Below are 14,124 nucleotides of genomic sequence, written 5' to 3'. Positions count from 1 at the left end.
TCCTACCTAAAACCAGAGAACAAAGCCCCATTCAGTACAGCTTATGGGTTCCTTAACACTCCTACCTGTTGCTAGTGCATTAGGAATGACCCCCATCCATGCTAGATAGAAGAGCAGTCAAAAAATGATGTGTCTCATTTTAGTCCAAGCTGGGAGGATGTATTTCACTTGCTGCTATGAAGCACTGGAATGATATTTAAAGTCCTGCCTTCTACTGAGAAGACAGAATGCACCCTTGGCCTGTCAGAGGCAAACCACCCTAAATCAGGGTCCTGTTGACTTAGGGCAAGCAGAATTAAAGAAACACATCACCATAGCCATGTCTTAAAGCCCAGTTTATTTCTCTACCATTCCACCATGGTGGGTAGCTGTTGTCAATACTTGCTATTATCTTTGGAGCAAGAACATCATTAGCAGGTTTATTGGTTACTAATGCCATGTTGAGGATTGTTTATTTTATCTGGCAGTTGATATCTAAAAGAATGGCTTAAGGACAACAATATACATTTCAGTCTGAGGAACTCATTAATGATACTTTAATCCACAGGAGTCTTAGGTTTTATTTTCCTTTACTCGGCACTGGGAAATTTTTTTCTTGACTTGTCCTCTCTGAACTTGCCGAGCACGAGTTCCAAATCCCAGAGACTGCATTGATTCTGTTAAGTACTTTTGGCCAGGGGAGATGCACAGCATCACCAACAGTTTAGCATCACCTCCTAAAAGCAGGGGAAAGACAAAACACACTTATTTACCTAATTATTTCAGTCAGTAAGTTATACATTGTTACCATACTGATACACAACAATGAGCACAGGTTACTGTTGCTTTCATGAAGCAGAAGACTGCTCCTGAAAAGGGCTGTTGAAAGAGACAGCCCCTTCATGGGGAGTCTATATCTAACAATATAATATTTGCCCCTAAGTGTTTCACAATTTGTAATGTAGATTTTTTTCCCCTATTAGCTTCATTAGTTAATCATCATGTATGTTATGGCTCTGGACACTTATTTAAGTTCTGTCAAATATTTGTAAATTTGGGGTAATGGCAAAATGGCTTGTGTGACAATAAAACAAAACAGACTTGAAGTTTATAGACAATGATTAAACAAAGGAAGAAACGGCCATTTTCAACACTTCAAAGTCATACAACAGACTTAGTTAAAATCAGGCTGAGTGCCTGTACAACATAGCTCTCACTTCTCTTTTTGGCTTTCCCTTCTCACAGGAGGGACTTCAGTACTAAGTGAAAATCAGAGCTTAAGCAAACAATTAGTAGTATTTCAGAAACTCTGAAGAACTGTTACTTCATTCACTGTCAATGCCTTGAACTGGAGATTAAAAGAATAGGGGCTAATATTTTCCAGCTGAAGAAAAATGGACTGATGTACTACGCATATGGACACAAATCTGACATTACTGCAGGCATAACACTTGCTTTAAAACTCCTTCTGCATCGATGAGGAGCTAAAGAAGAGGAAGTGACCCCAGCACAAAAGGAAATTGTAACACAGTGCCAGTGTCCTGTCTTCCTCCTTTGTCTTGCTGCTACAGGGCACAATGTTAAGGAATGTGCAAGCAGGTCATTATACCCTGTAGTAACAAAGATTGAAGTTTAACTTTTAAACTGTACCTGACATGAAACACTGATGAAATGCAATTTTTACCCTTTACATGATCCTACTGAGATGTTGTTCTTCAACTGAGCTTTGGAAACAGCAAGGTTTAGCCTGATTCAGGAGTTCAGAACTGTCACTGTGTACTCACACTCTCCCGAGCCAGAGTCTTTGAAATAGAGGGCACATTCAAGCAAGGAGTATAAGACCATCTTCTAGTTTTACACAGCAAAAGAGAGGAAAAACCAGGACTAGAAATCTAAATTGTTGAACAAGAGTCAGAATAATCCCTCACCTACAGAGTCCTGAAGCAGATGTGTAAGTTTGCTGTTCCGGTATGGGACGTGAGCTCGCTGCTCTGCTATTGCTCCCAGAACATCTGCCAGGGCGGACAGGCTGCGGTTGATGAAGGAGGTCTCTCTCAGTGCTGCCCCTGTCACTCCAGACATACCTGGTACAGTGTACAAAAAGGCACTGGTAACACTAAGCAAATCTGCCTCAAAACTGTAATGTGGAGGAAAGGTTAAAGAAGACTCAATGTCTACAGATGGTCCAAAGCATCTCATGTTGAAGTTGATCTCTGCAGGTGTACAATGCATTTTTTGCTCCATATGTATTAAGAACAAGGAACCAAGAAATTAGGAGCACCTTTAGATCAGACAAGAGAACACTGCTTTTGAAAATGCGAGTCCACAATGGCCCCAAAGAGAAGCCTGTTTTGTTCCACCTTTTTTTATAATAGTTAGCTGCCCCATCTGTGTCCCTTTGGAAAAAGAGAAGAGACACTGATGGCACAAGCTGCAGTGAGAAAGCTGTACAACAGCCACAAGTGTGAAGTGTTTGGGTTTACCAAATCCTGTGGAGTGGTGTTTTATGGCATGATTTGCTGTAAGGAAATGGATAAAGGAATATGGTGCCCCTCTACCACCCACCCAGCATGGTTGTATGTAGCTATGCTGCCCCTGAGCAACACAATAAAAGTTTGGTCTATGCAACACATTGCACCAATTCAAAGAGATGCTGCAAGCTCAACTTTTTGATCAGTCTGGATGAGGGTGCAATTAAGAGTAATTAATTCCTGCTGTCCTTACCATTGTCATTTGGGGAAGAGAAATTTGCTATTAGCATTTAGCATCATATTATTCAAATTCAAGCTTTCTTGAGGATAGTGGATGAGGTACAGATACACCCTCAGTCACTTCTTACCCAGAGCACATGATCCACATCAGGCAGAGCTGATGACAGTGGGATCAGATGAGGCCAACAGCTTCCTCTACTGCCTACTCTCTTATCTCTATACAGGTACAGAGAGTGGCTAGAGATCTTGTTTTCCCTTTAGGCCAGCATTTTCTAGCAAAGGGGAGTTCAAGAGGGAAGTGTGAAAAAGTACAGTAATAGCAAAAACCCGAGGAGTCTGGACAGGGAGGGCTGTAGAACTGTGACTATGGGAGAGGATGAGGGTGGAGTGGTAGAGTCTCCAGCTGGGAGAGAGAGACAGAGCAAAACAGTTTGGAAGACCCTGCCAAAAGGTGGAAAACAAGCCAAGATAGGATGAATCTCCAGGTAACTTTACTGGGGTCATTATATATACAGCCATCCCCAGGCTTCTTGTACATCAAGGAAAAGTGGATAACAGTTATCCCCCTAAAGAAGAAAACTGCAAATAGGGGAGGGGTTACATGTTTAAACTGCTGATTATCTGCATTTGGTTAGATGAACTTTGATAAAGCGTTTAGCTGAGTTTTCAAAGTGAAACACAGTTTGCTAAAAAGGGACAAATTGGCTTGTAAATGCTGCAAATGACCCAGGCCAGCTGTAGAGCCAGCAGGGCTGGGTGCTGACATGTGTGAGAAGCTTGGGGTACTGCTGCTCACTTAGATTTGCCCACATTTTAAAACAATTATGAGTTAACACTGCCCTCACTTTCAGCAGAGTATGTCCACTAGCACATCTGATGGCAGAGGTCAGTCTGCCACTAACTCATCTAACACTGATGTGAGCACAGCTCTTCTGGCTTCACTGGAGGATATGGCCTGCTGAGCCCCAAACCAAGGAAATGTTTGTCCTGGTTTAACTGAGAGAACAAACACACACCCTGTTGCTCAATTACATGTTTTCAGCATTTAGAGCAAATGAAAAAATAATGTATTATATTAGGTTTCTCTGTAGAACAAAAGTTGAACAGTGAGCAACAGCAAGAATTCTTGGCAGTAAAGTAAAAGATTCTTTCATAATACTGGTTCACTTTTCAAAACATTATTTCTGGAATGATACATTTGGCTGCATGGTTTTTCTTGGTAAGAAAGCTTGTCCTTTAGGAAATAATCAAGTTTTTGAAATTATTGTGTGCATAGAGGAGGCAGGAGGAAAATGCTTTGAAGAAACAATGAAAACAACATTATCTTTTCAACACTAATTACCTCCAAGACTTTTTCCACAATAAAGCAGAAAAATCCACACATGGTGATATCAATTATTACAGATATTTTTAATATTTAAATAATTTATGCCCTTTAAACATTTATGTACCAAAGACATGCTAATTTTCAGAATAGAAAAACAGGCCTAATCAAAGCAGTCTGGACAAATAGTGTATCTATGATAGGGGTAACCATCCTGGGCTTATTTCAAGCTTATACAGCCATACTTTGAGTTAAACTGTACCAGTGTAAAACCAGATCAGCCCTCAAAATTTTGTTTATGCCAAGATCTGTAGGTTCAACCACCCCTGTGTGAGCAGCATGTACCCCTCCATAAAGAACTAAGGCATTTATTGTAATCTAGATCCATGAGGATCCATGCCCACGAACAGACACGTTCAATTACCAACACACTCGCTCCCAGCCAGGTCCACCAGCTGCAGTCTCGTTTTGACTTGCTTCATTTTCTCAGTTGCCTCAAGCTGCACTGGTGAAGAGGCTCTGGAAGAAGAGGTGGATTTATTGTCTCTCATTTTTTGTGGAAAGGTGAAGGAAGCCTCTTTATTTAGTCTCTGACTGATTTGTTCATCTTCACATAAAGTACCTGGTTAATGGAAAAAACAAAAGCGAGCGTCTCACTGACACTGAAAATTGAGATGGGGAAAAAATGGGGCATCAATAGGGGGATGTACAGTATCTGCAGCTTCAGGCTATTCTAACAGAAGCAATGTACAAGCCAGAATCCATGGCACAGGCAGGCTGAATGACTTTTTCTATCTGATTTCAAGTTTTACTCATCAAACTGATCGTACCAGCTGGTAACAAGCTTTGGTGTAGATTGTATTGTATCCAATATCCCCATTGTTGACACATCTGTGTGGAAAACAAGAAATGGGAGTCCAGGAAGGCCTTTAAAGGGCTTTTAAAAAAGTTTTAGACTGTTTGCAACCAAAATGCAATTTTGGATGCTTGGGAGCAATAGGCTCTAAAAACAAATTCTATGTATTTGAAATTACAACCACTGGTGCTCTGGAAAAAAAAATCCTTATCCTGCCTCTTCTATTTTGTCCTTTGCTGCTGCTCCCCCTTGACTTCGTTCAGCTCTCATATGCCACTGCAAGATCTCCACATGATGAGCTATTAGCCTCAATAGTGTTATTCCTACTTGTTCAGGTTGGTTACCTACTAGTATCATTCCTCAGCAGAAGCATCTGGCTTTCTCTCTTGCTGGGAAGGAAGATAAATACTGTCTGGGAAAGCTGCTTTCACATTAGCTTAGCAGGAATATATGCAAAACGGATTTCTCAAAGCAGTTGTTTTTTCTCTTAGTGCTTTGGTTTTCATCTATCTCTTTCTTTCTCTCTCTGAAAGAACAAAAGAATAAAGGCACATATTCTGCCACTGGTCATAGAGACAACAGACCTCCTTGGGTGCTTGCAGAGTTCTAGCTGGAATAGTAGAAAGTTTCCAACTGCAAAACTTGACTAAGGAGCAGACTGACTTGCCTTACAGAGCTTTGTACTTCTCCAAGCAGGCTGCTGCTAAGCCCTGAGCCAGCTCTTCACAGTGTAGGCAGAGCAGCTGTGTTGGCTTACACAGAATAAATGGCTTCAGGCCATACAGTGTCAAACTAAATGTTCCCACTCCTCTTCAGTTTTAGATGATGAAATTAAGAAACAGCTCTCCTCAAACAACAGATAATACTGATCAAAATGCTAAAATACCTTAATCAAACCTGAAAAAGTGCTGGCTTGTCAACCCTGGCTTTAGGTGCAGAACTCATCACAGACTTTACAACTTTTTCTTTAGTGACTAAGGTATCTGACGTTGAGATATTTGACAATGGCATCTGGCTTTTAAATCAGGATCCTTTCCTTTTAAACAAGCCACACTGCTGCAGTGAGGTCCCAGCTGCAGTGTTGCTCTCTGTTTTCTTACAGCGCACACCTTCACCCACATGCTGTGAGTCAAAAGCCAGAGACTGCATTCAACAACAATTAGCCATTTCTGCGGAGCTTTGCTGCCAGGCAACATGGCACAGTGGGGTGGCTGCAATTAGAAGTGGCAAAGGGAATTCTGGAGTAGACAAGATGGCTGCTGTGCTAATGGTGCAAGCACTGAGTTTCAAAAAGTACCATCAGAAGAATCTGGAGCTGACTAGAGGTAACATCAGGAATGCTGGAGCTGCAGCTTATAAATTAACTGTGTCTTTTGGCAAGGCCCATAGGTAAGAGAGGGCACTGTTTGTTCTGCTTTTCTGTTGGTTTAATTTCTGATAGCAGTCTAAGGGAAAAAATGTTAAATATTTCCCACTTTCTAAAATCATATTGTTGCAGAATATGAAGGAGACGGACCACAGCACTGTAAGCAGAGAGGCTAATTATAACATGAGCGAAAGAAAACAAAGTTACCTCAAGAGCCTCAAAAGAAAGTTGTTCCTCAACCAATAAACTGGTAAGTCTTGGTGTGGTAGTGGAAAGCAGAAATATCAATGTTGCCATAGTAAATAGGACAAGTATTTTGTCTTTTCATACAGTGGTCTATTATTAACAGTTCAAAAGATTCTGAATTTAAAGGGCGTTTTTGCAAGGCAGAGAGTAAATAAATCTAATTCTTTCTCAACCAAAAGCATATGATGATCCCTAAAATTTATGGTTAGCTTAACCACAAACTTTGTATGACATGTAATTATTCATTCTAAGTGATTTAACTACTTTGAGTACGTACTTATCAAGATCTTTACTATCTTATACCTTATCTTACGACTTTCTGATAACACTTATTCATTAGTTGCCTCATGCAATAAAACTTCAACAACTCTGGAAGTCAAGGCATGTAAAGAAAAGTGCTAAGATTTTATGAAACTGAAAGTTCAAGTAGCATTCAAACATGAAAATGGTCTGTTATTTAAGAAGGAACATAGTAGTCAGAAAAATGGAAAAGAACTGAGGGAACGTATGAAACTTTGGAAAAAGGAAGAAAAAGCAATATGAAAACCTCCCAGTCCACAAACTGTTTTTCTAAAAACACCTGGCTCCAGATGTATCTTAGTAACATCCTACTTACCAAAGTTATCTCCAAAGACAACTGTGGTTATGGTCAATGTCACTACCAGATGAGAGCGAGAGGAATGAGCATGCACCAGTGTTGGGTGTGTGACTCTCAGCAGTAGGCCTTTTTTGACTAGATGCAAAAATTCAGAGGCATTTTCAACAGTCCTAAGAGTAAAGAAACAGAAAGGATATTTAACTGACTTGCAGGAAGAATCACACAAGAAAGCTGACAACTTGAATGAGAACTTCAGCATTTCCATTTCCCTGGTCTTCTCCTTATACTACGCTCAGTTTTGAGCTGCACAAAAAGACTTTTTCTGATAGGATAAAGTTGAAAATTCAAGCTGAAAGCTGTGATGCAGCCCTGAAAGTGCTGCAGAAGTGGCCTGCCAGCCTTGCAGGTCCAGAGGTACTATAGCTCTATATCTCCACGCTTTGGAAGAAAAGACACAGGTTTAGATATTGCTGGAATCTCTGGTCTTACAGAAGTAGATTTCTCCAATTTATGCTGAGATAGCTCACTTTCTTAGGTACAGAATTAGGCAAAACCCCCCAAAATTTCTCTGGGCATCTGGAAGTCATATTTCAGATTTGGAATTAAATCCAGAATCCCTGGTAAAAAGTCCAGTTCCACTGTTCAATGAGCACAACATCAGAATAAATAGATGTGAATTTCTATAGACCATTTATCTCATACTATCTGTTTTCTTTTCCTGTTAAAGGAAATACTGCAAATATGATCAATCCAAGGGCAAAGACCTAGCACACACAGTGAAATAAACACAGAAAGTGAAATAAACTGGTTAAGTAAAGAAAAAAACCCACTAGGATTTTCCCTATGTTTTCAGTGTTTAAAAGAAATTAGGTAAGACTGCCTATCCTTTTCTTTCACTGTGTTGCCTTCTTCAATAATCATTGAAGGTAGAACATTTAAACAGTTGTTTTTAGGTGGGGGTATAAATTATGACTGTGTATCATAGTCTGGTCACTGAATGATCTGTAACATCACAGCCATTAATAACTCTTATGAAAGGCCACAAGGTTTGGTTCCACAACGCTGCAGTCAGCAGCAGCTAGCATGTGATAAAAGGCAAGGTCATCATGATTTAGATTTGGCTGATTTCAGTAAAAGTCACACCAGACACAAACTTATTTTATGCTAAGAGCCATACTTGAAGAGTTTAGAGACAGAAGAACAAAAGAAAACAAACTATACTCAACTAAAACAATTTCCTCAAAAAACAAAGCAAGGGCATCTGAAGCACAGAAAAGCATTTGGCCACACCATATCTATAGGCACTTAGGAGAAGCAGCCAGCTAAGTGCAGTTCCCTGTGTATCCACGCCTGCATGAGGTAAACAATCACTACAGACTTCCCCTATCAATCCTGAGCAACACATGCCAGCCTCCACTGTGACACCTCTACCTCTGGGCAGCCACCAGGGATGCCTCCTGCTTGTTTGAGCTGGTATCAGCAGGGAAGTAGTGGCTCCAGTTCCTACAGTCAGAGCCTTACACTGGAATGACCTGACTATTGCTTCACATCCAAGGAGGCATGCATCCTGCCTTCCCAAGCCTTGAACTGCATCTTCCAGTGGCTGGTCAGCCAGGATTGGAAGGCCCAAGGGGGAGGCAGCCTTGGCTAGGATGCAGCACCAGGCCGTTGGATTCTGCAAGCTGCTGCTGTGAGCTGGCAAAAGGTCAGTGCTCCAAGCTGCTGCCCCATCCCTGCATTTGCCAAGGAAGACAAGGCTCAGGGTGTGCTGTCAGTGCTGGTCACCTATGGCTGGGAAGCTGCAGCTGGCTTTGAAGACAACCAACAGCCCCAGCCCAGTGTGGCGAGCTTGGCACAGTAGCTTCCCCACAGGACTGACAGAACTAATATTTTAGTTTAATCTCTACGACTTCATCGAGCCTTCATGTGCCGCACGTTCCAGGACCAGATTCTACAAAGAGAAGCCCTGTTGTGGTTACGTTAAAAATTTGATGCTGAAAGTTCTCCAAAGTCAACCAAGCTATAAAAGAAGAAAGAGACTGAAGCTTTCGTGATTCAGTAAGATGAACATGCTAGCAGGAAAGAGACTACTGTACTTTAATGGATATATGGAGAAGCCAATGAGACCCAGCAGGCCAATATATTCTAGATGAAATATTATCATAAATGAAGATGTGTTTTTATTCAAAGCAGCAGCTGTTTACTTTAGATTTCAGGCAGCTGGGTGGCCTCATTCAATGATTCCTTTACTTTGTTTGGATTTGTTTTTTCTTATTAACCTTTCTATGTAATTATTAATATAACCTGTTTATGAATTGGACTTTTTTCACTGCTTGCATTGTAATTGAGATACAAGTCCATGTTTTTATTTATGTTTGCATTAGAATTTAGTATTAACTGATTGAGATAAGTGGCTTTTAAGAGTTTTGGTTCAAGGCACCAGGTTCCTTTGCCATAAATTAAAGTTTACAGAAATAAACAGAGCAGCCATTTTATTAACTAGAGGGACAAATGGAACCTTATTGCAGCTTCTTTTTTTGTGTGTGTCTCTGTGGCACAAGTCCACTGCTTCTCACCTCTCCCTTTCCCAAAACCTATGAAAAGAGATGGGTCACCCACTAACTGTGCAAAGCTCCCTTGTGAAGTGGAACAGGCATTTTTCAGGAATAAAATTATGCCAGGCCAGCATCTTAGTTACTGAAATACCTTAATTAGAAACTACTTGGAGGTTTTGATGAAACAGGGAAAGTTCAACTCCCAGCATACCCACACTACATGCACCTGTCTTCACTTTCTAAGTCATATTGCTCCTTTCCTGTCTAGTCAAAGGAAAAAGATTAGCTCCTCCAAGAAAGATTCAGTACACACAGGTTAAGTTCTGCTCCCGGCCTCTTCTGGAGTTTTTCATTCCCTTGACAGCAGAGCCTTAACTAGATACTAAAAGTTGGAGTAGAGTCACAGTTGGGAAATACAAGAATAGAGACATAGAGAAACCCACTAGTCAGCATAATACAGACAGAAAGGGCAAAAGGATTAATCACTTAAGCTTCAGTCACTTTTCATTCATTCCATGTTCTTATGGAGCATGCAGATTGCAATCAAGCTCACAGAATTTCTATGGAAATTGTATTTAACCTCAAGACCAAAGAGCAGGCAAACCCCAGATACAAATGTTAATCCTTCTGAGAATATTGCAGTGCTTATTATTTCACAGAAAGAAAGGAGAGTCCTATAGCTCCTACAGTGAAGAAAACTACTTGACAATTTCTCTGGGCTCCTACTTTTCTATGAGCAATTAAATTGGTAGAAAGTACAAATCAATAAATATGTATCACTAGGTAAAATAAAAGTACATTTGCACAATCCTCCAAGTACATTCTTGTATTTTTATCAAGGCTTGCTGGGAATAGCATTAAATCCACATAAACAAACTACTGGTCTGCTTATGTAACTAAGTCCCACAGGACAAAATTATCTCCACTGATGGTGCATTTTATTTAATTGACATGGGATGCATTTCATATCTGACTGCTAATTCCCTTTGGACAAGTAGAGATTAGACCATGACAAGAATTATTATAGAGAAGCAAAGAAAAACATCACGTTTTCTCAGAAACATAGAAAATATTAATGCTGTTTTAAAACATTTCAATAGAGCAAGATGTTTCTTTTCACAAACATTATTTACTCAAGGAGCAAGACACTTCTTTATGTGACATCTCCATAATGCACATGATCCTTTCTGGAATCTGTTCTCATGCTGGGTGCTCACAGAGAGATGTCCAGTTTAATTCCACAGGGTACCATCACCTCTCTGGTGCCACTAGTACTGCTTATTCTAATTGTTTGGTTTTTTTCTAGCTAATGTTGATATTACTAGCGTAAGGCCCAAAGAAAGGCCACAAAAATGGTGGAAGGCCCAGAAAGGAAGCCACATAAGCAGAAGCTGAGGTGACTTGGTCTGTTCAGCCTGGAGGAGACTGAGGTGAGACCTCATTGCAGTTACAACTTCCTTGTGAGGGGAAGCAGAGGGGCAGGAATCAGCCTCTTCTCCCTGGTGACCTGAGGAAACAGTCAGAAGTTGTGTCAGGGGAGGCTTACATTGGATATTAGGAACAGGTTCTGCACCCAGAGGGTGGCTAGGTACTAGAATGGGATTCTTGGGGCTGTCCTGTGCAGGGCCAGGAGTTGGACTCAATGATCTTGTGGGCCCCTTCTCACTCAGGACATGCTATGATAAACGACACAGCCATTACTAAAATGAAGCATCTGAAACAGATTCCCTGTTGTTAATGGATGAAATTTTATGAACATATGATTTTTAACATCTAATTACCCAAGGTAAGTTTTTAATATATAACAAGAAAGCACTGTATATTTGCTTTGTATGCCACACTTACATAATGCCAAGAATCATTCCCATGAGTACTAAGAACAAATCTTCATAATGCTTAGTAAGTAAAAGAAGGCATTAAAGTAAGTATAGCTGTAGCCTTAAATACCTAGCTCTCCCTACACTGTCAAGTTGTGTAAATAAGGATCAAACCTGGCATACACCAATGCTGGGGAGGGGCACCTTACAAGTGAATGGTGAGAAGCTTTGCTGCTTCGCTTTTAGTTTGAAGAACCTTGATTTTCAAGACCTACCAGTTCAAATGCCAACATAACAATTCCAGCTTTAACACCTTCAGTTATGAAAACAGAACATTAAGTAATATTAAGATGGGTATTTGTATTAAAAGATCACTTAAAATCTTATTCTAATTTTTTGTAACTACAATGCATAAAGGGAAAGCTAACACCGTACAGCTGCTTAACTATTTGCAACTGGTACATAAATTTCTATTATAATCTGTAAATTTTATAATTCAATGAGGCTGTACAGAAAGTGCCTTGTGACAAGATTATCCCTTCTTTTTTGACAGCTGACAAGATGCCATAGATCCAGCAACGACAACATATGCAGCAATCTTCAGGCATTCTGAGTGGAAGGCACTCAGCACAGGAGTATAATTCAAAGTAACTGTACAGGTATTTCTGGAAGTATTTTGACATTTGCAGCCAACTGCAGTCTAATAGACTGGGCTAACAGAAACAGAACTGTTCTTTTGCATATGGTAAGGACTCATTGTTTAGAAGCAATCTGGTGCCTATAATGCAGTTTTGTGACAGCTCTACACAGCGTTAACACCAGATAGTGTTTGTATGGTAGGAACAAGCTCTGTACTCACTCGTGTGTCAGCAATGGCACATCACTCTTCCCTTCTCTGGTTGTGACAACATCACGCTTGATGCCAAACACTTTTCCACAACTGTCTTTGGCCAGAAGATCAAAAATTTCATTATTATACACTTCTACAACAGAAACCTCAACGCAGTAACTTCCTGGTGGCTTTTCTGAAATAAGCCTGGCAAATAAAAAAAGAGAAAAAAATTTGAAGAAAAAAGCCCAGAAATATTCAAGTCAAACCCCAAATGAACAATCTGTAAATAGAGATCTATTCTTTAATTGCAATATAATTACAATCTGACAAAAGCATTTACTAAGTATCTGCAGCCTTGGAATTGCCTCATCCATATGCTAATGTTAACTTGAAGAATCAGAATATACAGTTTATTTATACTTGAGGAAGTAAACAGAATTTAATTTTCCAAACAGCTGTGCCAGCTTGTTTTTTCCACTAGCCTCCCATCTCAGGATTTTTTTTTGATACCATTTCTCTGCTGGCAGTTACTGCACTCAGAGCTCAGAGTATAAAATCTGGCAGAGTGCAAGCAATGAACAGAGATGGGAAACCATATCTGGAAGAAGTTATCTGTTCTCAGCCTGAGAAAATTCATAAATTAAGGGCTTCTCTATTCAGGAGAGTATTTACAGTTAGACAGTTATTCTCATACAAAATTGGTTCTTTGATTTAGCTTATACCCTTCTCCAAAACAAACAGGCTTAGCTGGAAAAACTTCTAATGGCTCTTCTGCTATAACATAGCAGCATATCAGTTCAATCCTGTATTAGGTTCAACTGAAAAAATCTAAGAACCCTTAAAACAAGAACAGATTGTAGTTTGAAATTCTACTATCCTTCTTGCTTGGGACTGGGTTCTAATCTGAATCCTCTTCATCTACTCCAGTTGTCAATTTTCACAGAACTTTTCAGAACTTAATTATCTTTTGGACTCCCACAACTATGGTTGAAACATTTTCAGAAGTTTAATTAGAGTCTGAAAGCCAGATGGACAGATAACACACAGTAAAACTGCATAATCTTATTGTATTAGAAAATTGGATTAAGCAGGAGAGAGACTAGAAATCTATATGAAACCTCAAATATCAAATGGTGGTCAGAGAAGCTATAAATATTAACCATTTTGAAGCTGAAATCTGTAATGGTAAATACACTACAAACATTATTTCATCCTTTCCATACAGTTTAAAGTGACTGCCACTGATGGCAAGCCTTTACTTAGTTTTTACCTGAACACTTCTTGGGTAGCTCGGGGAATAATTCCAAGTTCTGATTCCTCTTCTATGGCAAATGCTAAGTTCCCCTCTAACTGTGGTCCCAACATTGTGTATGTCTTCCCACTTCCAGTTTGCCCATAAGCCATGATACACACATTGTACCTGAAAAATGTAAGTGCTGTAATTTATTTCAGCATTACCAAATGTCTCTGTTAGGTGGCAAGTCAAGCTGCAAACAATGTGAGAACACAAACAAGAAAATAAAAGCACTGCCCCCGATTTCTTTCGGCAGATCTCAGAGTGTGACAGTAATTACTGTTCGTAACATCACCTAAACAGATTTTATTTTGTAAGCAGAGTTGAAAGGATGCTTTTAAGTAGAATTTGAAAGGATCCTTAGCTTGGAATGATTGATGCTGTTAGACCTCCTTGCCTGCCCAACTTTCAGCTTTTGCACTACTGAGCTGCTTTTTAATCAGCTCCTGAACCACTGCAGCTTACAGTACAGCATTTTAAAGTAAACCACTTCTGGGCTTGATTTGTGTAACAATGCTGTGCTGCAAACCACTGCACTTGTATCCT

At 39.9% G+C, this 14,124-nt stretch overlaps 1 protein-coding gene across 1 annotated transcript in view; it reads right to left on the bottom strand.

Annotated features, from left to right (window-relative positions):
* Positions 1 to 335: 335 nt before the first annotated feature.
* KIF25 (kinesin family member 25) overlaps positions 336 to 14,124 on the bottom strand; it is a 34,235-nt gene continuing 20,446 nt past the window's right edge. The window contains exons 8-13 of the mRNA XM_014308819.2: positions 13,555 to 13,704; positions 12,312 to 12,488; positions 7,099 to 7,250; positions 4,439 to 4,636; positions 1,908 to 2,063; positions 336 to 716 (exon numbers count right to left, since the gene is read on the bottom strand). Coding sequence (XP_014164294.2) covers positions 553 to 716; positions 1,908 to 2,063; positions 4,439 to 4,636; positions 7,099 to 7,250; positions 12,312 to 12,488; positions 13,555 to 13,704 — 997 coding nt within the window. The 3' untranslated portion in view covers positions 336 to 552. The remainder of the gene's footprint in view (positions 717 to 1,907; positions 2,064 to 4,438; positions 4,637 to 7,098; positions 7,251 to 12,311; positions 12,489 to 13,554; positions 13,705 to 14,124) is intronic.

This window comes from Geospiza fortis, unplaced genomic scaffold (genome assembly GCF_000277835.1).
Source record: "Geospiza fortis unplaced genomic scaffold, GeoFor_1.0 scaffold41, whole genome shotgun sequence".
Taxonomy (NCBI): Eukaryota; Metazoa; Chordata; class Aves; order Passeriformes; family Thraupidae; genus Geospiza; species Geospiza fortis.
Note: the sequence above shows the minus strand (reverse complement) of the source record. Positions and strands in the feature narration are given on the sequence as shown.